The following is a 23,311-nucleotide window of genomic DNA, read 5'->3' as shown; positions in this document are numbered from 1 at the left end:
AAAAAGTACTAAAATAAGAAAATTTTGATAGTATCAAAAAATGCCTAATATAGCATTTTAATCTTTAATCCTAGTTTAATTTATAAATTATATCAATTTTTGTTATCTAAAAAGTGCTTATCAGAAAACATGGGTTATTTAAAAGTGTAAATATATATTTAAACATGTCAAATGTCTTAAGCCAAGCAACACATTGATATTTGACATTTGTCCTGCCGTTTCAAGATCAGTAAGACGATTTCGCGATAATTTTTTTATATGCGATTAATTTATAGAACAGAAATTTTCTAAAATTTACTAATTTTAAAATACTTAAACTTAAAATTTGCTTTTAGCAAAACATGCTTTTTCGAAAATATAATATCTAAGCTTTCATAGATAAAGGGGCATATAATTTTTGTATATGTATATAACAGCAAATTTTCATTACATTTAACAATTTTGTTTATTCTAAATATATTTTTTTAATTCTTTGATTATATTTTTTATTTTTTTTTCTGATGGCGCATTTTTAAAAAAAGATTAAAATTTATAAATAATTATTACTGAAAAAATAGTTTATTTTAAGTGAAATATCTGTAAAATTAATCTTTAAAACATTATAAAAGTTTGTAAAGATGACTAATTAGATAGTTTTCAATTTGTGTAAGCTTTTAGAAATCGGATATGAATTTAATGAGATATACGCAAAAAGTTTATTATTTATCTAAATTTGTTTTTTATAAAAATTTATTAAAAATTTTTTTTTAGGAAATTGTTATTTATTTTTTATTATAAATAAAAAAATTAGACATCCTTTTGATGAAACTCAAAAAAGTATTTTGTAATACAAATATCTTAGTACTATTTTTAGGTTTTGAATTAGCAACTGAGACTCAAGAAATTAAAAAGCCAAGTAAAAACAGCATTGGTAATCTTTCAAACGTAAATTACAAAAAGAAAATTAAAGGTTTATAGCGCCAATTTGTTAAAACGAAAAAGTTAAGAAGCAATTTTTTTCCTGTAATGCTAAAATTTCTAAATTTTATAACTAATGTAGGAAAAACTGAATTGGTTCAAGAAACCAAAAGATATTATCTTCTTTCGAGGATATATGACGCAAAACGGTAAAAATATTGGAAAAGTAGAATTCAAAATTGCTTAAAATGTTAAAGAGACTTAAAACCAATTTATTTGGAGACCGCCCTAGTCCCAATCTTTATTTTGAAAAAACTAAACTATTTGATTTTAGAAATGAAGACAAATTGACTGAGTGGAATGAGCGTGAAGAATGGTATAAATGTGCTAGTAGTCATGCATATGGTGTATATGATGAAAGTGATAAAGCCGAAGAAAGTGATAAAAGCGATGAAGTTGATGATAATAGTATTTTTACTGAACCTAAAGAAAATAATAATAATAGTATTTTTACTAAACCTAATGAAAATGATGAATGTTTTGAGCTTTATAATCTAACTACACTTCAAGCTTTACTACTTAGAAATTATCTTCACTTTTAGGTTTTGGCTATTACAAAGATAAACATAAAGATGAATTTACTATGCAAGAACTTGTTGTATTAGAGAAAACCTTTGGTACAGCGCCAAATAATTCTGATTATTCATTCTTAACTGTTATACTAATTAAGTGTTTCGAATTGGTTGAACTGCATGGGGTTAACTAATAAAAATATTTTATTTTAAACGTTACAAGTTGTTAATAAAATACCACTTTTAAATATTTTATTAAAACTTTTAATTATACCGTTATTGATAGGTAGATTTGATTGTGATTAAAATTATAAATATTGAATTCACGATTCTAAAAGGTTATGTAAATATCTTTTAGTTAAATAAAATATTAAGAATATCATATGTAATACGTAAATATTGCATTATTAATTTCAAAACATTTTGCTGGGTATTGCCATTTGTAGTTGAATTTTAGTACCACAGTTTGAGATATAAATGAGTAAAGACTTTGACACAGCCTTAAAAAAATTACATTGAAAACCGCAATATTTAAACGTTAAAATATGCTTATTTTATTTTAAAATGTAAAATCAAAATTATAAATAAATTAACAATTGTTGGAGGTAGAAGCGTATGTTATAATCAAAAAATATTTTTTATTCACTGAGTTAGTTATCTTATGTTATATATACCACATTATGTATGATGATTGTGGTTTGACAATGATTCTTATAGACAAAAAAAAGTTATTTGATATTTTGCAGAAACTATTTTTATCAACAATACACGAGCATTTTATTGCATTAAAATAAATTCTCTGTGTTAGTTTAACCCCCAGTTAGAAAAAAGATTATTTTTTAAAAAACTTCAATATAATTCCCGAGTTTAAATTAACATTTTTTAAAATTTAATAACGCAATACATATTATAGTTTATTTAGATATCTTTATTTTATCATTTTAATAATAATACTCTTATGATATGTAGAGATTCAAAAAGTTTATTTTTCATAATATGGGTTAATAATTAATTCTTTGACGATAAGATAGAAAAAAGACTGTTTAATTCTAACCAAATTATTTAAATGGAGGAAGAATTATTTAGTGCTGTTTAAAAAAATACTAAAGATACTACAAAATTTTATGCTTTCATTACTAATAAATTTTAAATTTTTGTTTTAAAACTACTAAAAAAATATTAAACATTTACTGATTTTTCAGTCTTTAAATACTTATTTAGACCCGCAAAAACAACCGATACTTTATTTTAAGTACAAAACCCAAAGCAAATAGCAGTTTCATATCTAAATTTTATTTCTTCATTTGCAAATTTTTTTTTGAAAATCGTAAATGTTGCACTCTTCTCCAAACAATTTGTCCTAAATAAAAATTCCAACTTCAGAATCAAAAGTGACATTTTCAAAAACCGTGTTGTGTTAGCAGATTTAATTTTTAATCATTTAAAAAAAATTTATAGCATGCTTCTGATTTTTTCATCTCGAAACAATTTATTAATGATAAGTTGCAATGTAGCACATTACATTGCAAAGTAAAAGTTGATCGAAATTATGTTTTGCAATTTTAAAAATGTTCTAAACTTTTAATTGTTGTAAAAGCTACCGTTTAGCTATCATCTTTAATGTCAGAACAAAAAAACCAAATTTGATGTTTTTTTATAACTGTTAATTCAATTAAGATATTTTAATTTATATTAACAGTTTAATTATTTTTTCATCTAAGAATATTAACATAAGCATTCATACTTTTTAAATTAAATGACTTTATTTGCCAAGATGATGCAACCGTGTTCGATATAACTTCTCATGCTTGTTCTGATGTACTCAGTGTCGACTTTTTACTCTAGCATTAAGAATAGCAGTTGAACCTTTTTCACCGTCTTAATAATGATCAGTAAATCCTTCAAAGTTTAACGTAATGATGTTTTAAGATAATATTTTTGTCCTCTGTAATTGCATCTCAAAACACACTTATCATGGCTATGTTTTTTAAAGCGAAAAAAATAATTAATAAAAACAGTTGTTTTTGTTTCTTTGAATGATATTACAGATAAATCTTTTTTAATATTAGGAAATTAAAATAGTACTATAAAATATGATCAGAAATGGCCAAGAGGAAGTATGTTGTATATTCTAGAAGCAGCATTTCGTTTATTATTATTTGTTATACATTTATATATTAGAGATTCATAACTTAACATTATATATTAAAAATTGACGATTGACACGCAATAACAATCGACTTTTATGTTTTTGTCTTTATTCATTTGTATTTTTGTGGTATTCTAACGATTTACGCAATTTATGAATTCTATTATCAACACCTTGATAGAAATTTTCTAAAATTTTTTATGATACAAAAAAAAATTTAAAAAAAAAAGTACCCAGAATTGTTAAAGAAACGAGAGAATATGGTATAGAAAGATTTAAGAACCACGATAAAACATCGAATAAAACTAATTATAATAAAGGTAATTATATAAGCAGTACTATTTATAGTATCTAAGAACAGGGAAGATATCCCCAGGGAACAACAATTTTTAACGTTGACTTTGTAAACTAGTTTTTTTATAGGCCCAAAAATTTTCAATAAATTTTTTACAAAAAAAAGTTTTAAGTTTTTCTTTTGATCGCATTTCAATTTATTTTTTAACAATTAAATTTTGTTAAAATGCCCTTTTTACTTAAACTTTGTATAAGTTTGCAAAAGAAACCAGCAATTACTTTACTTAAATAAATTTATTATTTAATATATTTACTTTAAAGATTTGTCAAATTATGCAATTTCTAGTAAGCAGATGGAGTATTAAGACATATCTAAGATTATCCTCTGACATAAAAAAACTTAAATTTCAAAAATAAAAATGTTTTATGAAATTTACCTTTTAAAATTAAATTCAATGGTTATAAAAGTGTATCATAACTTATTTTATATCTATTTATATAAAAATCTGTAAAATAATTTTTTTTAATTTATTAAAAATTATTACAAAGAAAAGAGGTACCCAAAAAGGATCAGTCTAAAGAAATACTAATAATAAATTATTAGAAACAAAAATAAAAACATTAAGAATTTTATCTTTAAAACAGAACTATACACACAGTACATTGCAACTTGACCTTAAAATTGCATTATAAGAAGATAATAAAACAGCAAGATTATAAAAAGAGTTTATAATCAAAATAAAGGTTTTAAAAAATATGCCTGTAACAATTAAATTTTAATTTATTTTGAAACTTTTATTTTTTTTAGCATAAAAACATTTAAACAAAAAAATAAAAACATGGCAAATTTAAGAAAAAGGATAGAAGCTTTACATGAAATGTTTATCTCAGAAAAGTTATACATTGACGACATGATTCTTTGGGAATCTGAGTTTAGAAAGTGTATACTTAATTTCTCATTTCTCAGCCCAAAAGTGAAATATGAAATTTGTGACACTGTTTTTATAAACATGCATGAAATTAGACTTAAGCATGAAGAGATTTTTAATGAAATGAAAAAAAGAAATTTAGAAGTTCGTAAAGAAATGGATCCATATTTTTATGTACAAGACGAAAATGCTTTCTGTATTGACAAATCTAAATATGATGATCCTAGTATTTTAAAATTGGAATATGCTACTATATTCTACAAGTACATGGAGTTTATTAATTTTTATGAGAGATATTTTTCACGACTTCCTAAGGCGGAATATGAATTAGAAAGAGTGTGTCATTACAGTCCAGAATTTAAACAAGGATTACATAACTTCCTTGCACAAAATAAAATTGAATATTTAGGCGTCAGAAATTTTTTGTACAGGCCTAGTACTAAACTTTCAAGACTTCCTTTACTTTTAAAAGCAATATTTAAAAATGAAGGAAATGACGAGTTTAAAGCTCAATATGAGTTATTAATAGACAAATTGAAGCAAGTAACATTGAAAGTAGATAATTTATTTAAATTTTATAGCGGACAATTTAAAATTTACAGATTAAGTCAATCATTACAGTATGTTGATGGACTTCAAAATCCGTTAGCTTTAGGATTATTTCAAAAAAAAAGAGCTTTACTTAAAGAAGGGGAGTTTTTAATTAAATCTGAGATCTGGGCATCACCAATAATCTCTAAAATTTATTTTTTTGATCATTGTATTCTATTTTGTGAAAGCTCGAAAGGACAATTTAGTACTCAAAAAATATTATTAGATCCTCTCTTTTTAGAAAGATTATTATTTTTTGATATAAATGTAGGATTTAATAAATTAGAAGGAGATGAAGATAAATACTTTCCTCTTTTTTTATTAGAAACATCTGAAAACAATTTAATAACAATTTTATTTGAAGATTTTGATGTTCGAAAAATTTATATTAGTATATTATCAGATGCTTTGTTATCAATCAAAAAAAATTATTGTACAAATTTAAAGCTTACAAAAATTAATATTAACCTTCAGAATATTTTGTCGGCGTGTCAAACCAGTAAATTTATTTTTGCTGAAATGAGCGAATCGATGAGTGATTTAGAATCTACTAGTGAACAAAATGAAAATGAAACAGACGTAGATGTTATTACAAATGAAAAATTATTTAAATTAAAAGAATTTCGATGCGCAGTGAAAGAATATACAAAAAAAATAGAGAAACATTTCTTAAGCAGTGAGCCTTTATTCAAAAGTTTTACTACTTTTAGGTCACAGAACAAAATTCTAGAAGAAGGCAGTGATGATTCAGATGAAGGTGCTATTGAACAAACTTCTTGGATAAAAAAGCTCTGTTATGGACAAGAGACATTTTCGCATGTTTTAAATGAAAATTTAGAAGATCACACTGATGATTTTGAATATATAAAAAATCAAGAAGACATGCTAATAGCTTCCACTAAAAATGGTATTTTTAAAATATTAGGAAATGATAAAAAAATGATTTATCAAGGGATTACAAAAAAAGTATTATATGATTCGCAATATGAAATTCTTATGTTTCAATCTGGCTCAACATTGTGTATCTGTAATTTTAATAATACAATGAATAGCATCAAACCTTTTTCTATTAAAAAAAATATTGGAGATTTTTTTTATGGAACAAACACTAGAGGATCATTTATAGCAACAAGAAATTACGGTAGTAGTAAATCCAGTTTAATTTATTTATTTCAAGTTGCAAAAGAAGATAAAAAAGTTAAATTAGATTTATCTCGAAAATTATATGTAGGATTTAGAGTGTATAATATAATATTTTGTCCAACTAAAATAGTTATAGCTTGTAAAGATTTTGAGATAGTTGATATGGAGACATTAAAAACGGAAGATTTTTTAGAGTTATACAATCCATGTGTTCCTATGTTGCTATCAATGATACCCAGTTCAAAAGCCAGATCAGTTTTTACAGTAGATTATGATACGTTTATTGTGTGTTTCGATTCAATAGGATTCTATGTAGACAAACTAGGAAGAGTAAAAAACACGAATATAATATTTTTATGGAAAAGTATGCCGGTAGATTTTAAAATTTATTATAAAAAGCTTATTGTCATTTCTAAAAGTTGGGTTGATGTATATGACATAACAACAGGGTGTGTTATTTTTAGTGAACAAGTAAATGGACTAAAGTTCGTACTTGGAACACATGAAGTTGTTTTACATAACGAGAAAGAATTTTATAAATTAGAAATATAATTTACAAAATAAACACTATATGGTTTTATATTAATTTTGTTGGTTTTCTATTTCTTTTATAACTGAGTCAGGGAAATTAACCAGTTTTGCAACATTAAGTCCCCATGATGTATCACATATTCCATCTACTATTTTATATGTAAGTGCTAATTGAATAGCTTGTGCTTTTTTATTTAAAGTTTTTGCATCACACAGTTCAGGAAAATGTGTGGCGAATAAAGTAATACATTTCTTTTCAAATAAAAAATCTCTTACAGCTTTGGCTATGCTTAATCCATCAATTTCAGATGTACCTCTTCCCAACTCATCAATAAGCACTAATGAATTATTAGTGCACATTCTACATATCCGAGCAATATCTTTCATTTCAACCATAAAAGTTGATGATCCTTTGTAAGTACAATCATTCGCACCTATTCGAATATAAATACCATCAAATATAGGTAGTATTGTATATTTAGCAGGTACATAACAACCGACTTGTGCCAAAACAGATATTACACCTATCATTTTTAGAAATGTACTTTTACCTCCCATATTAGGTCCAGTGATTATGCATAGTCTTGTTTTATCAAATTTTATACAATTTGTAATAAAATTTTTATCTTCTAAAATTGGATGAAAACCGTCAATAATTTCCAGTTGAGAAGAATTATCAAAATAATTTTTATCTTCATTAATCTCCTTACTGTAATTTATAAATTTAGGTCTAGTATATCCAATATCCCTACTTTTTCTTCCTATTGCACTAAATACATCTATTAGTGCAACAATATAATTAAATATTTCAAATTCATTTATATATTTTTGTATTTTATTTCGTAAATCATTTACTATTTTACTTGTTTCTTTATTAATACATTCTTTTATATTATTTCTTTCTAAACTTAACTCTGACATTCTTTTAGTCGTAAAATTTACTCCCGTTTTTAATACACTCGTAACAAGAACATTATTATTTTTTAGTATCAATTCTGATTTTTTATATTCAATTCTTGTTATTTTAAAAAAATCTTCTCCTTCCGTATATTTAATTTTATCGGATAATTTTGTTAATCTTAAGTATTCATTTTGACACTTTTTATTAATTTCATCTAACGAAGAATATAATTCCGTAATTTTACAGATTTTTTTATTAAATTTTATAATATTCCTTTGTGAATTCTTAACATCTATAACTTCTTCTATGTCATTTAAAATATTTCGTATATTTATGTTATTTAGCGGAGTATAAAAATCATTAATTAATAATGGATTTTGCATTTTAGATAGAAGAATAGGAATCTTCTGTGTAACTTGATGCAATTTAAGTATTTCTAGTAAAGAAATTTTAGTTATTTTTTTAGTTATTTTCAATAAATCAGGAAAATCTTTTAAAATATCAAAATCTATATCTCTTAGAACTTCAATAATATCTAAACGTGCTTCAATCTCATCAATATTTTTTAATGGTTGTTTAAAAAATTGTAACAAAAGTCTTTTTCCTTGAATTGTATAACAATTAAATAAACTTAATACACATTTTTCAGATGAGTGTATATTTAAAGCTTCTAAAGTATTATCATCAATAATACAAACATTAGGTCTAAAATAAGGCTTAATGGTTATTAAATCTATTTTTAGAAATTTCTTCATTAATTTAACTGAATCCTCTGCTTTATCGTAAAGATGAGTAATAATACCCATATTTTCTATAAATACAAGATTTTTATCATCATAAATTATCTCATAAGCATTAATTTCTGATAATATTGTATATAAATTGCTATATACATCATCATCCTCAAATATACAAGTATTTAAAAAAGATTCTGTTGTTTTTATAAAACACAAATCAACCTTATTACCACTTATTTTTAAGCTACATAAAGATGGTGGAAGTCTATGATCTAAACACAAATCTGTAAAATCTTTCCAATTACCAGGAAATCCTTCTTTAGTACATCTTCCATTTTCATATTCTTCTACTTTACAATTTTTTACAAGTAAAAGATCTTTAATAAGAATTTCTAGATCCTCTTCTTGTATTTTCATTTCTTTATGCATATCATTTTTTAAAAATTTTGTGTACGGCGGATTTACAAAAAATAAACCTTCTTTTTTTTCATATTTAAAAACTTCCAAATTTCCAATATTTTTCATGGGCCAGAATTTTTTTAAATTTAAAAATCTATTTTATGCACATTTTATTTAAAATCTTTAAATAAGTAAACAAAATTATCAATTAATATTTTATAAAAATATAAATTATTTACAATATGGTAAAATATAATTTATAAATTAATATATTTCTTCTACTAAATTTTGAAAGAAAATAAAAAATAATGTAATTATTTATGCATAGAATATTATAGTACCAAATAAAATTAATGACAGATTTAAAATATTTGACTTATTAAAGCAGTAAAATATAAGTTGATTGATAAAATTATCTTTTTAAAGATTAAAGATAGTTTTAAATTCTCTTTTTCGTAGAATAAAAAAATAAAATAAATTTATTGGGACACCAAAGAAAGGCCACACAGCATGTAAAATTTCAATATCCAATAACTTATGTTACACACCAGCATGCCATAAAAGCCTTGCTTGTGGGATTTTTTGTAGAAAAGAGAATTAAAAGAATGGCAAAAAGGTTATTTTTTATAAAATGTAAACATTGTATGTGTCATATTCATTTTCTTTAACAGTGCTATATTTTAAGAAAAGCATTTAAAGTTACTAAATCTTTTAAAATATAAAAATAAAGTAAAATTAAAATTCTAAAATACATCAGTGTATATAATATATTTGTAGTGTACATTGCTCATTACAAAATAAATATTTCTATACTAAAACTTAAATTTATAAGAAAATCTCCACAATAAAAAAATTTAATTTTTTGATTCTTATGTTTATGTTTATAAAATGTGTATTTAATCACTAGAGTTAATTGGATTAAAGGTATAGCTGTATACAATTAATAAAATGTTATATATACACTGTTTAAAGGTTTTAATAGAGAATACGAAAGTATGTAAACAATTAATTAATCTAAATATCTTTCAAGAGAAAATATTAAAAATTGTTAATCTGGTGATAAAATATTTGTACATATTTTTTAATATTTATACAGTCTTAACATTTTTTATAGACTTGATTAATTTACAAATAATTCTATTAAAAATAAATTATCTAGCTAATCTTTTAGGTTTAAGGTATAAATTTCAATATTAAAATTTACATAATTTTGTAAAAAAATATTGTTAATTTTCTTATCCTTAGATGGAAACTTTAAAACTTTACAAATTTAGGGAAAATTGCTGCTGTTGTTATTCAAGCATTGATTGTGGAATTAATGTTTGTAAATGCTATCTATCATTTTGTGATAGGCATTTTAATTTTCATGTACGTAAAACTTCATGTGAACTTTTGTACCGAGTCGAAAAAAACAAAAAATTAAAAATAAAAAACTGTGATTTGTCTTCTGAAGACATGCAAAAAGCTTTAGAACGACTAGGTTTAATATTAAAGTGTAATAATTATGATGAAAAAGTGATATTTAAAGACAACGAAGTTGAATGTCCTGATTTGGCTAATATTGAATTTAAAGAAAAAATATCTATCGGTAAATTAGACACTTTAAAATGTACAGATTGCGAGGTATCGAAACATTTATACATTTGTTTTACATGTGGATTTATAGGTTGTGGTAGAATACAATATGGTATTGAAGGAAATGGACATGCAAACCAACACTATAAAATCTTGGGGCATCCAATTTTTGTTCTGATTTCTTCTATAACTCCTGAATATTCGTGCGATACGTTTTGCTACAATTGTAACGAATTTGTTATTAATCCATTTTGCGAATCAAAAATAAATTGTGTCGAATTTGCTGCGCCAGGAAAATCGTGGATTGACAGTCAATATACAGCAAAAGAGTCTGTATCAAATATAAAATCTCCTTTTATTGGTATTAAAAATGCTGGTAATACATGTTTCATTTCTTCAGTACTCCAATTGTTAGGTTTTATAGTTTCTAAAGAAAATGTCGATTTTAATCGACATTTTAAAATCTGTGAAGAACAAAATCCTTTAAATTGTATTTACTGCCAATCGTGTAAAATTTTTAATAAAATGATGGAACAGAAAAAAACTTTAGAGGGTGACAATATTTCAATAGTAGACTTTATAAAATTAATATGGAGTAAATTTACAATTTTTGAAAAAAATCTTCAACATGATGCTAACGAATTTCTTATATTATATCTTGATCTTATTCGAGAAGGAGAATTTCTTGGTATTTTTCCTAATATTTCTCAATTTTTTTTAATTAATATTGAAAATGTGGTTTGTTGCAATTTCTGCAAAGATAAAAAAGTGGCGCAAGAAGAACATCTTGTAGTAAATATTCCTTTTAAAAATACATTGCAAAACAGTATAAAGGAGCATTTTAAAGATCATTTGACAGAATGTACATGTGGAAACGAGAAATTGATCTCTAATCGTATAATTTCTCTTCCTAAATATCTTATTACTACAGTAGGTAGGTGTAAAATAGAGAATCAAAGGTTAATAAAAATTGTAGATAGTCTTGGAGTTGATGAAGTAAATTTATTAGATTTTTTAAAAAAACCGTTATTATCGAATTTTTTTATTCAAGAATTGGTTTCTAAAGACTTTAAAAAAGAGGAGATATATTTAGCACTTAGCTCAGAAATAAATTTTAAAAATAACGAAGATAATATTATAAAATATAAAGAAAATCACCGCACCAATCCCGTTTATAAAATACAGGGTTCTATTATACACACAGGAACGAATATGAATGCTGGACATTACATGTGGTTTGCGTTAAATTCTAACACGTTTTACCTTGTAAATGACAAAAAAATTACCGAAGAAGGAGTGGAATATTTAGAGCAGTCTTATATTTTATGTTTACAATAAATTGCTGTTTTTTAAATTTTTGTTTACAATAAATTTTTGCTTTTTAAATTCTATGTTTACAATAATAAATTACTTATTTATAGGTTAGTTTTTTCTTTTATATTTGACTTATTGCTTCAGTGACACCACTGGACAAATTTGGTGATAGATTCAGCTCTCCCCCATTCTCTGGTACATAATAGTTACCTCTTTTTCGGTACTCCAACGAGATACTCTCAAGAGTCTTCTTAAGTGTCACAGGTTAAATGTAAACCTCAATTCGGCTTGTAACATCTAGCCTCTTTCGGTACTCTGTATGATATTTGGTAACTTTACCGTCCCATATTAGCACATAGGGGATTATTTTCGTCTTACATCCATGTATTAAACCAACTCATTGGCCAGAAGGTCGTATTTCCTCAACTTTTTCGTTTCCACTTAGTGCAGGTTATCTATAGAGGTGATACCTATTTCTACAATTAGTATCTTTTCGTTTTATTAAATTTTATGTATAACAATACTATCTAAAGAGAATGATGTAAAAATCAAGTAGAAAATTGATATAAATTTTTTTATTGTTTTACACCGTTAAAAAAAGCTATTTATGGCAATGCTCCGATTCTTTATACAAGAATTGTAATTTTAAATTTAAGACTTTTTTAAATGTGTAAAATTTATGAATCTTAAATTAAAATCTAACTAAAACCTATTCAACGTAAAAAGGTTTATTTAACGACGGCTTAAATTTTTTACATTAAAAGTTTTTATACCCCTTGATGTTAGATGAAGTCGAATTATTTAGAATGAAAAAACTTCTTAGAACTCTTAAAGATAGTAGAGGAAATGGAACATCTATGATTTCTCTTATTATACCACCAAAAGACCAAATTCATAGAATCACTAAAATGTTAACAGATGAATACGGCACAGCTTCAAATATTAAATCCAGAGTTAATAGATTAAGTGTGCTGGGTGCTATCACAAGTGCACAGAATAAACTAAAAACTTATAAAGAGACACCTCCTAACGGTCTTGGTATTTTTGTAGGGACTGTTTTAAACGATCAAAACAAAGAAAAAAAGATAAGTGTGGGCATTGAACCCATAAAACCTGTTAATACTTCGTTATATATGTGTGATTCTAAATTTCATGTCGACGATTTATTAGCACTGTTTGAAGACGAGTTTAAATATGGGGTTGTTGTTATAGATGGACAAACTACGCTTTTTGCTAGTCTACAAGGGAATGTAAAAACTATTCTACAGCAAATACATGTTGATTTACCTAAAAAGCACGGGCGTGGTGGACAATCCTCTGTTAGATTTGCCAGGCTCCGCGTAGAGAAAAGACTGGCGTATATTAAAAAAGTATCGGAAATTATTTCTAATTTATATCTTACAAATAATATTTTAAACGTGGAAGGAATAATTTTAGCTGGTCAGTCAGATTTAAAAAACGAATTATCGCGCATTTTAGATACACGTATAAAAGTTATTAAAACTGTAGATACAAATTATGGTGCAGAAAGTGGATTAAACCAGGCCATTGAATTGTGTGAAGATGTTTTGAAGGATGTTAAACTTTCTAAAGAGAAAAAAATATTGCAGGATTTTTTTACAGAAATTAATTTAGATACTGGAAAATACTGTTTTACAATGAAAGAAACATTACATTGCCTCGAACTAGGAGCAGTGGATACTTTGATTATTTGGGAAAATTTACCGGATGTAAAAGAAGAAGAATCTTTTGTCGATTGGATTGCCGAAAATTATAAAAATTACGGTTGTTCACTGGTCTTTGTAAGTAATAAAAGTTCTGAGGGTACACAATTTGTTGAAGGCTTTGGTGGAATTGGAGGAATTTTGAGATACAAAGTTGAGATTAATTTTGGTGATGATGAAGGATATATATCTGATGATGATGATTCATTCTTTTAATATATTTTTACATCTTTAAACTTTATTATTTTTGTCATATTTTTTACTTTTTTAATTTAAATATTTTTAATATAGCAACAATAAAATTTCTCATTAAATAACATAACATAATATCTGTAAGAAGTTTATCGATCATTTTTATTTTTCTCTTATGTAACTTAAGTATAAACAATCTACATTATTCAAATTTTTGACACTTAAAAATTAATTATATTTGACAAATAAAAATACTTGAAATTACAAAGAATAGTACAATTAATTGAATTAAATAGTACATAAAAGAGTTAAATCAATCATAATTGAAAAAAATAAACTTTAACTTTTTAATCAAAAACACAACTGTGTAATTTACCAAAATTGAAATATATGTGATTTTTTATTAATTTCAAATATCATTTATTTCTTATTACATATTAAAAAATTAATAGATATTGTGAATGTGGGAAGATGTACAATAATTTGAGGGAATAATGTGATAAGACGTTTTTTAGTTAAATTAATTTTATTGAGCAAAATTTAAATACAAAAGAACATTGCATACATATTAATAAAAATTCAAACACAGCTTGTTTCACCACTTAACAAGTTTTCTTGCATATTTTCAAAAAAATTTATAATTTTTTACGAGCCTCAATAAGCTCATCTTTTACTACTTCAAAGCTGGAAAATAGTCTTTTTAAATTTTTAACTTTCAGCAAAATTAAATTAGTCAAACATTCATCAATAACGTCATTAATGCGCTTGATTTTTTTATTTTCAAGTTCAATAATTTCCAAAGCCTTACGTTTTGCTTCAATTAACATTGTTTTTAGTAAATTATGTGACGAATTTGATATTTCCTTTATACACATTTTTGCTACACTTGCGGCAACAGATGGATGTATTACAGAAGATAAAAAAACCAAAAGGTGTGTGACAGGATTGGAGGACAACAGAAAAGGCATGTGGGTAGCAAATCCTATATTAGATAAATTTACCTCTAGTAAAGGAATCATAATAAAATGATAAATACATTCTTGCTTACTTTTTGTCTCAACGTAATTTGATACACTTGTCCAATCATCACCAAATTTCTCAATAGCTTCTAATAGTCTTATTTCTTCTTTTTTCGACCAAATTTTATTAATTACCTCTTTTTCAATTCTGTAAAAATCACTTGTATTCATATTTTCTGGATAGTCACCACATGTAAGACACTTCTTACAGATAAATATATTATTTTTTGAAAAAAAATCTCCTTCTTGTTCGCATTTACATTTACCACTTCCTGTAAATACAGGTACACAATCAGTAGTCTGTTTATTTTCTACTAAAAAATCAATGTTTTTTATTGTTTCAGTACATTCTTGTATTACATCTCGGTTATTTATTATTTTTAATTTATCTAAAAAAGTATAAATCCTATAAATTTGCATAAAATTAAAATTTTTCAATTCCTTACATATTTCATTTAAAGTTACAAATACCATACAGGCTTCATATTTTTCAATAATATAATTTCTAATCTCTAAATAATTATTTGTTTCTAAAAAATAATTTTTTTCATATTGACTAATTTCTTTTTTTTTAAACCATTTATATTTTACACCACTAGTGTATTTATAAGATGTTTTTTCTAAATTATCAAACATAAAAGTAGGAGTATTTAAGACTGGTGAAGCATTAGGTCTTTTTTTACCATAAATTTCTTCGAATTCTACTTTCTCATAAATCGGATACACATTTTCCATTTTAGGGGTAAAAAAATAAAAATTTATTTTTTTTGCAAAATGTTTTTGTTTTTCTTATTGACAGGTCATTTGTGTTTAATCCTTTTATGATTAATAAAATTTGTGCAATTTTGCGCCAATTTATAGTCCTAAAGGTTTTTTAGTTCTAAATATTTTTATGTTTTCAACCCCATAAATTTATGGGTATCACAACCAGACTAGTTCAATCAGTTCTTTATTCAGAAATGGTACTTTTTACACTTCTTATTATTCCTTTACCTAAAAAGTGTAAAAAGGCTGTAATTAATACTCTTTTTACCTCAAGGGTTTTCCGGCCACTTATTCACCTGTTGTATGTCGTTTATGCCATGATTTTGATTATGTTTATAGATGCAGTTTTAAAGTTAAATATGAATATTCCTTATGATGTTGTGTACCATACAGAAAGAAATGTTTATTTGACAGGGTTTACACTATATTTATCGCTTATTCTTAAAATATTTGTTAATATGTTAAACACACTTTATAAAGAAGAAGAGGCAGTAAATGTTCTTAAGAAGCAGATTAAGAATTCTCAAACATACGTAGACACAATAATAAATACTACGAATGACAAAAATGCAGAGATTAATGAACTTAAAGACAATATTAGAGATTTGAATAAATTAATAGTAAGTAAAGATATAGTAATTAAACAGTATAAAAATAATCAGAAAGAATATTTTGTATTGTTAGATAAATATAACAATTTATTAGAGAAGTCAAAAAAAGAGACAAAAAAGACAAAATAAATAAAAAATTATTGTGTACTTTTTAAGACGTAAAATAATTTTTACAATCGTTTTATTACATTTTATTAAATATAGAAATTATTTGAATAATGATTTTAATAAGTCAAATTCATAGCATTTTGTTAAATATAAAACTGTTTAAAAAATTATTTTATTACATTTTGTTAAATATAAAATTATTCGAATAATCGTTTTATTACATTTTGTTAAATATAAAACTGTTTAAAAATTATTTTTACAATCATCTTACTACATTAAATTAAATATACATTAGTTGTATAAATTAACTTATAATAAAATGTACATTCACCTAAATTTATAATTTTGCCCCATGACAGATGCCAAAGAAATATACAATTTATTTACACTAAAAAATAATATAAAACTGTCAAAAGAAGCCTTACAGTTACTAAAAAGCACAGAATTAGATATAAATGATATAATTAAAGAGTACAAACAGATGTCTTCTACATCCTTACTAGACATAAATGCCTTAAACGATATAATATATAAAAATTGTAAAATCGTATATAAAAAGTACGAATATTTTTCTCTTCTCGCACAATTTAAAATATTACGATCTCGTTATAGTGATTTAACTGATATTAAACAGGTTGATAAATCCCCTGTTTATATTTTTGGATATGTATATACAGACAAAAATGATACTAAAGTGATTGAAGATCCTACAGGAATAATTAAAATAGAAGGTACACCTTACAAAAATATTTTTTTACATTTAAAAGGTTGTAAAAAAGGAGATGTATTTGTTGTAACAGGATGTACGAATAACGAAAAACAGGTATATAAACATAGTGACATGCAGATAAAGAATAAGTCAAATATAGCTTTTACGTCTACGGAAAAATATCCCAATTTTTCTATAAAAAACGTACCGTGCGAAAAATCGTCTTTTTTTACCGTCAATGTTGAATCTAAAAATCCATACGAAATAAAAGACTCTTGGCCTAGAATATTAAATATTAATATATTTAAAATATGTATTCTTAATAAAGCGGTAATAACCGATATTAAAGATATACCAGTATATTTAGAGTGTCATAATTTTAATTTTACAACAGACTATGACTTTTTTTATGAGGAAACATTTAATTTATTTATAATTTCTAGTAGTATTAATTTAATTTATAAGTATCAAGATATTGTATTTATAATGTTAAAAACGGGGAGTGAGTTGATTGTTAAGGAAAGTAATATAACTATAACTGAATAAAGTATATTATTAATTAAAATCAAAAGTGCTGTACTACACCCTACTACTGAACAATTCCTTAAAGAATTCTCTTTTTATTTTTATTTATATCTTTTACTTCACTTAAATCTTCAAATTCTTCTTTATTTTCTACAACAGGTTTATCTTTTTTAGATTTTATTTCTACTATTCTATCTAGAAGATCTAAATAGTCTAAATTAGATTTTTTAAATATCTCCACAAGGTCTCTTAACATCTTAATAGCCATATCATAATCTTCCAAGAATTCATAAGCATTAGACATACTAAAATATAGATCAATATATTCAGTACAATCTGCTTGTAACTTTTTATAAATATTTTCGCATTCTATAAAATCTCTTAAGGCATCTCTAAATTCATTGTTGAGTAAAGAAATTTCTCCCAGAAGGAAAAAAGTTTTACCGAGCAAGAAGTCTTCCTTTAAGATTGTAAAAAATGATCTGCAACTTTCTAACATATTCCATGCCATCTCAAGATCGTTTTCTATAATCTGCCTTTCAGATAAATCAAATCCAGAATGTATATTTTGGATTTCCTCAAGAAAATATTGATTACTATTTTTTATCAGGCAATTAGCATAATTTATGTACAAATATGGTACAGTCTCTTCATCTGGATTTATCTTATTTAGAATACCACTGTAAATGTCTATAGCTTTTTCAAATTCTCCCTGTGCAAAATATTGATGGGCTAAAGGGATGTCTTCATAAAAATCTTCTAAATTAATCATCTAGGGGTTAAAAAAAGATATTTTTACATTTATCTTATTTTTATTAGATGTCTTTAATTTTTAAAGGATATTTATATTATTTGGTGCATAGCAGATTGTACATGTTTTTAAATTGTGTGTATGATTTAAATTATGAATTTTTTATATAAAAAATGTGTATTGAAAAATAACAAATAAAAAATAAATATTAGTGCATAAAGCACAGATAAAAATTAAAAATAGATTAGTTAGGTTAAAAAAAATTATAGTAAATAATTTTATATTGATTCTATAACAAGATTAAAACGCATAAATTGCACAACCCTAAGTGATGTATTAATTTTTTTACAGTAAAAAGATACAACTTAAAAACAGTTATTAATTATTTAGTAAAAATTTAAAATATAAAAAATCCTTATAACCAACAACATCTACTACATATTTTATTAAAAATTCCTTCTAGTCTAAAAAATTTATAAAAATTTTATTATATTCTAAAAATTTAAAAAAAATCCCTTCTACTCTAAAAAACTTAACATATCAAATTCATTATATTCTAAAAAATATCTATATCCAAACTCTACATTCATTTCATCTTCTAATTTAAAAATATTTATATATTTTTCTCTCTTTAAAAACATCAAATAATCATCAAGTGAATCATTTTTAAATAAATTAATCTTCTTACAAAAGTAAATAAGTTTTACGTACCCAATTTGTCCACCTTCTAAAAAAATGAAAAATAAAACAATAATAATTTTTTTATCCAAATCAGATACAGTAGAAGATTTATCACTTTCAAGAGGATACAGCCTCCTTAGAGAATATTTTTCACTAGAAATAGGATCTACTACTTTATTTTTATTAATACCTACTAGTTCCAATCCTAATAAATTTATTTTACTTTTAGCATAATTTATCAAATAAGCAATGTCTTTATTCTGTATCTTAAATGCGTATTTTAAATCTGCTTTTTTTGTAGTTATATTTTTGCTGTGATTGTACATCAATAAACGTACAAAATTTCCATAATTATTTTCCATAAGGGGGTGTAAAAACTTTATCTTAAATTTACTTTTTAACCCATGTACTTCTTTTTAACACAAAAAAGAAGTCTAGAGCTTTAAAAAAGTCTTCTGTATTTAATTCTTTCGAATTTAGTAAATCATTAATTTCTGATTTCTTAATATTTCCCTTTTCATAAATTTTTAAAACTTCTTCAATTTCTTGGCTTTTATAGACACAATAAAAATTATTAATAATTTCTTGTATATCATTTTCTAATATAAATTTATACACATCTTCTATATCTAATCCTGATATTTCTTTTATTTCTTGTAGTGTAAATATACATTTATCTTTTAATTTATTTACTAAATTTATATTTTTGAAATCTATCACTTTTTCTTCAAATATACCTTTAAGGATATATTTATTACTTTGTTTAGTACATAATTCATGTAACATATTATTATAATCTGTAGATAAATTATAAAAATTTATACTATCAGAATTTTCAAAAGCTTCTAATATTTCTTTCCTTATTTTCTGTAAATTTTTATCATAAAATTTATCTTTTAAAATGTATCTACCTTTGAAATAAAAAGTAAGTTTTTGTAAACATAATTTTACATCTTCTTGATGGTTAGGAAATAGTTTATAAAGATCATTTAAATTTACTACAACTCTATTTTTTATACATCTTTCTATTTTTCTATTATCAAAAACACTAATATTTTCAAGATATTTAATCGTACTAGTACTTTTAGATTGTACAGATAATACTTTATTTATATTTCTTTCTACTTGTTTATATTCTAATTTTTTAAATGGTTCATTTTCTATTACTTTTAGTTTATAATTTATATTTCTTTTTCTGTGCTCTATTTCTTCTCTGCTTTCAACTTTACGGAACTGTAAAGTTGCTTTATCAGATAACTCTTCTTTAAATTTTGTATTAAATTTGTATATAGAATTAAGTTTATATACATTTTGTTTATTACATTCTTCATCATCTAATCCTTTTAAAAGATAATATGATGATACTGGATTAAATCCATATGAATATAATATTATTTTATCTGATTTATTTCGTAGTAAAGAAGTATTATACTTTGGTGTTTCATACTCTAGTTCTAAATAATTTCCTTCTGGTTTAACATTTACAGAACTTATTTTTACTTTATTAATCAAAGGTCCTAACTTGTAAATATTCAAATTTGAATTTGTAAGATTTATGCTTATTTCCTTTTTTATTTTCATTTATAGGGAAGCATAAAAATTTATTTTTTAAAAAAATGTAATTAGAATAATTTAGATTTGTAATAAATTGATACTATTTTTATAAGTAAGCTAATATTTAAAAGTTATGCAAATAATTTAAAAAATTCTTACAAATTTATGTTGGCTAAAGAATTCTTTAAAAGTTTTTTTATGGGGGTTTAATTTTTTTTTAACCCCCAATTTTCATACACACAATGAAGAGTCAAAATCTGAAAATAATTTAAATTAATAAAAATTTAAATTGTTTTCAGATTTTGACTCTTCTTTGTGTTCTTGTGATTAAATTTAAAGATATTCTTGAAAGCAAATAGTCATTTTTTAATATTTTTATAGTAGTCTAATAAAAGTTCAAAATTTTCTTTCTGTAAAAAGTCTTAAAATGTAAAGATTTTAAGGTAAGGTTTGATAAGATTATAATTCTTTTTCTTGCAAGAATTGTTCTCTTTATAGCACACCAACTTTTACCAAAAGTATTCGTGTGTGTACCGATTTCTGTATCCTTAAAATTTTTACTATAATTAACTGTATAATGTTTGTATCTAAGAGAAATTAACCCACTACAACTTTTCGACTTATCTGTATGTATAACACTTCCTTTGGTGACAAAGGTACTAAGAGTTAATTTATCTCGTTTTTTAAAGCGAAGTAAAACAATGCGCCGTTCATGTGTTTTGTCAAACATCCAAACGCCGTCAACTCTATGGCCACGGTTATACTTCCGTCAGCCAAATTTACTTCCGTCTATTTCAACAACAATACCTTCTCCACCTATCATCTGGGGTTTTGTTAGATAGTGACCAACTTTCTTAAATATTTTGTAACTGTTTTATTGCTAACACCAATTATTGAACATATAGCTTTAACAAAATTTATATACAAAATTAAAAGATAATTCTGCAAATTACTTTCCAGCATAATTTTCCATAAATATGATTTTTTCTTACAAAGTAGCGCCATTCTTCTGCATTTTTTCTTCGTGCACGTATAACATTTTTATAATTTCCTGTCTAACTGTTTTTTTTCCTTAAAAATAAAAACAAATAATTCCAGACAGCTTTTTATGCACTTCATCTTCAAAAATTGTAAAAATATCTTCAAATTTTTCATCCTTTCTCTTCATTGTGTTTATGAAAATTGGTGGTTAAGAAAAAATTCAATTTGTTCAAAAGGGGACCTTTAAAGCTCTCCTGTGTGATTTGTGTTATAAAAATGTTATCTTTATAAAAAGTTATTGCATCTAAGATCTTAGAAATATTTAAAAAAATGTGGTAAATAAAAGAGAATATTTTTACATTCTAAAATTCATTAATGTTAAGTTTTTTAAATCTATAAGATGCTACTTGTTAATAAATATTACTTATAATTCTTTGTAAATTATTAATTTACACTGTAAAAAAACTATTGATTTCTATAAATACAAACAATTAGTTTTTTTAAATATTATTGTTAAAAGACAATGTAAGTTAAGGAATAACTAATTACAAAATTTTTATCTAAATTATTTTTTTATTACAATGTCAAAATCTTTTAATTAAAACTGTAATGTAATTTAAATACAAGATTTATGTACTATTAAAAATTTGAAGAACTTACATTTCTTAAATAAAAATTAATTAATTTAATTATTTAATATAAAATGAGATTTTATTAATCTAATGCAAATATTTTATCATTATTCATTACATTACCAATTATTAATGTATCTGCTGACTCACTGGGGATCTCATTTATATCAACTGGCTCAAACATACCAATATCACTATTTTCAGAAAATATTTCTGTAAGTGGAAGAGGTGCAGAGGCTTCAATATTTTTGTTCCCTTTGTAAATTAATAAACGATATAATTTATCTTCATTTATATTTTTATCATTTATATCTGCATAAATAACAGTTTCAACTTTCTTAATAAATTCATAACCTATTCTTAGTTTAAAATCACGTTTAGCTAATTTTATGTGTTCAAATGGCACATTTCTAATCATTCTGCCATTTTCGCTACATTCAGCTACAGCAAATGATTTAATATCATCATGTATCTTAAACTTAACTTCTCGAGAAGATACAAAAGTGTAGAGTAAATATAAAACAACTTGTATGACCATGCAAAATAAATAAAGAATAAATTTATAACAAAAGTTTCAGATTGTTAATTTATAAGGAATGTGTAAATATATTAATGTAGACTTTTTTAATAAGAAATAATCATTTGTGAAATCAAAAAAATAAATTATTATAAGTTTCTTGTAAATATAATTACAAGATTTTTGTAACAGAAATATTCTTCTACCTTGAAATATGTTATGTCTCAAATTATATTTAAAAAATACATAATTAATTTAATAAATAAAAAATATAATAAAAAATACTTAAATTCTTAGCGTAAAAAAGTTAATGTAGTTTGATTAAATGTGAGGTAAAAATATATTTATTATAATAAGTTGTTAGTAAACAAAATTTAGTAAAAATCATCTATTTTATAAACACAATCATAAATAATTAGCATAACAAACTAAGTTATAACAAATTGTTACATTTAGTTAGAAATAAACTCTATAAAATTTTTAACAGACTAAAACTTAATCATAACATTG

At 23.9% G+C, this 23,311-nt stretch overlaps 13 protein-coding genes across 13 annotated transcripts; 6 read left to right on the top strand and 7 right to left on the bottom strand.

Annotated features, from left to right (window-relative positions):
- Positions 1-1,145: 1,145 nt before the first annotated feature.
- On the top strand, positions 1,146-1,499 carry AAJ76_1700049355 (hypothetical protein; the record flags this gene model as incomplete). Its single annotated transcript, XM_024474233.1, has 1 exon — positions 1,146-1,499. One exon carries the CDS (start codon positions 1,146-1,148, stop codon positions 1,497-1,499), a length of 354 nt encoding a protein of 117 aa, XP_024331333.1.
- A 3,252-nt stretch (positions 1,500-4,751) lies between these two features.
- Positions 4,752-7,127, top strand: AAJ76_1700045749 (rho rac cdc42-like gtpases guanine nucleotide exchange factor; the record flags this gene model as incomplete). Its single annotated transcript, XM_024474232.1, has 1 exon — positions 4,752-7,127. One exon carries the CDS (start codon positions 4,752-4,754, stop codon positions 7,125-7,127), a length of 2,376 nt encoding a protein of 791 aa, XP_024331332.1.
- Positions 7,128-7,157: 30 nt separating this feature from the next.
- On the bottom strand, positions 7,158-9,269 carry AAJ76_1700041232 (dna mismatch repair protein; the record flags this gene model as incomplete). The annotated part of the gene is made up of 1 exon (XM_024474231.1): positions 7,158-9,269. The coding sequence occupies one exon, from the start codon at positions 9,267-9,269 to the stop codon at positions 7,158-7,160; it is 2,112 nt and encodes a 703-aa protein (XP_024331331.1).
- A 1,119-nt stretch (positions 9,270-10,388) lies between these two features.
- On the top strand, positions 10,389-12,056 carry AAJ76_1700040112 (isopeptidase t; the record flags this gene model as incomplete). Its single annotated transcript, XM_024474230.1, has 1 exon — positions 10,389-12,056. One exon carries the CDS (start codon positions 10,389-10,391, stop codon positions 12,054-12,056), a length of 1,668 nt encoding a protein of 555 aa, XP_024331330.1.
- Positions 12,057-12,811: 755 nt separating this feature from the next.
- Positions 12,812-13,972, top strand: AAJ76_1700037689 (peptide chain release factor subunit 1; the record flags this gene model as incomplete). The annotated part of the gene is made up of 1 exon (XM_024474229.1): positions 12,812-13,972. The coding sequence occupies one exon, from the start codon at positions 12,812-12,814 to the stop codon at positions 13,970-13,972; it is 1,161 nt and encodes a 386-aa protein (XP_024331329.1).
- Positions 13,973-14,583: 611 nt separating this feature from the next.
- Positions 14,584-15,702, bottom strand: AAJ76_1700034799 (rsc chromatin remodeling complex subunit rsc8; the record flags this gene model as incomplete). The annotated part of the gene is made up of 1 exon (XM_024474228.1): positions 14,584-15,702. One exon carries the CDS (start codon positions 15,700-15,702, stop codon positions 14,584-14,586), a length of 1,119 nt encoding a protein of 372 aa, XP_024331328.1.
- A 179-nt stretch (positions 15,703-15,881) lies between these two features.
- Positions 15,882-16,472, top strand: AAJ76_1700034619 (b-cell receptor-associated protein 31-like protein; the record flags this gene model as incomplete). Its single annotated transcript, XM_024474227.1, has 1 exon — positions 15,882-16,472. One exon carries the CDS (start codon positions 15,882-15,884, stop codon positions 16,470-16,472), a length of 591 nt encoding a protein of 196 aa, XP_024331327.1.
- A 331-nt stretch (positions 16,473-16,803) lies between these two features.
- Positions 16,804-17,706, top strand: AAJ76_1700033697 (hypothetical protein; the record flags this gene model as incomplete). Its single annotated transcript, XM_024474226.1, has 1 exon — positions 16,804-17,706. The coding sequence occupies one exon, from the start codon at positions 16,804-16,806 to the stop codon at positions 17,704-17,706; it is 903 nt and encodes a 300-aa protein (XP_024331326.1).
- A 58-nt stretch (positions 17,707-17,764) lies between these two features.
- AAJ76_1700032044 (histone-binding protein n1 n2) lies at positions 17,765-18,457 on the bottom strand (the record flags this gene model as incomplete). Its single annotated transcript, XM_024474225.1, has 1 exon — positions 17,765-18,457. The coding sequence occupies one exon, from the start codon at positions 18,455-18,457 to the stop codon at positions 17,765-17,767; it is 693 nt and encodes a 230-aa protein (XP_024331325.1).
- Positions 18,458-18,954: 497 nt separating this feature from the next.
- AAJ76_1700031022 (hypothetical protein) lies at positions 18,955-19,479 on the bottom strand (the record flags this gene model as incomplete). Its single annotated transcript, XM_024474224.1, has 1 exon — positions 18,955-19,479. The coding sequence occupies one exon, from the start codon at positions 19,477-19,479 to the stop codon at positions 18,955-18,957; it is 525 nt and encodes a 174-aa protein (XP_024331324.1).
- Positions 19,480-19,507: 28 nt separating this feature from the next.
- Positions 19,508-20,698, bottom strand: AAJ76_1700029803 (hypothetical protein; the record flags this gene model as incomplete). Its single annotated transcript, XM_024474223.1, has 1 exon — positions 19,508-20,698. The coding sequence occupies one exon, from the start codon at positions 20,696-20,698 to the stop codon at positions 19,508-19,510; it is 1,191 nt and encodes a 396-aa protein (XP_024331323.1).
- A 358-nt stretch (positions 20,699-21,056) lies between these two features.
- Positions 21,057-21,401, bottom strand: AAJ76_1700029100 (hypothetical protein; the record flags this gene model as incomplete). Its single annotated transcript, XM_024474222.1, has 1 exon — positions 21,057-21,401. One exon carries the CDS (start codon positions 21,399-21,401, stop codon positions 21,057-21,059), a length of 345 nt encoding a protein of 114 aa, XP_024331322.1.
- Positions 21,402-22,366: 965 nt separating this feature from the next.
- On the bottom strand, positions 22,367-22,822 carry AAJ76_1700027679 (hypothetical protein; the record flags this gene model as incomplete). The annotated part of the gene is made up of 1 exon (XM_024474221.1): positions 22,367-22,822. One exon carries the CDS (start codon positions 22,820-22,822, stop codon positions 22,367-22,369), a length of 456 nt encoding a protein of 151 aa, XP_024331321.1.
- Between the last annotated feature and the right edge of the window lie 489 nt (positions 22,823-23,311).

Source organism: Vairimorpha ceranae, assembly GCF_000988165.1.
Source record: "Vairimorpha ceranae strain PA08 1199 chromosome Unknown NODE_17, whole genome shotgun sequence".
Taxonomy (NCBI): Eukaryota; Fungi; Microsporidia; family Nosematidae; genus Vairimorpha; species Vairimorpha ceranae.
The sequence above is the reverse complement of the archived record's forward strand: the minus strand, read 5'-3'. Positions and strand labels throughout refer to the sequence as shown.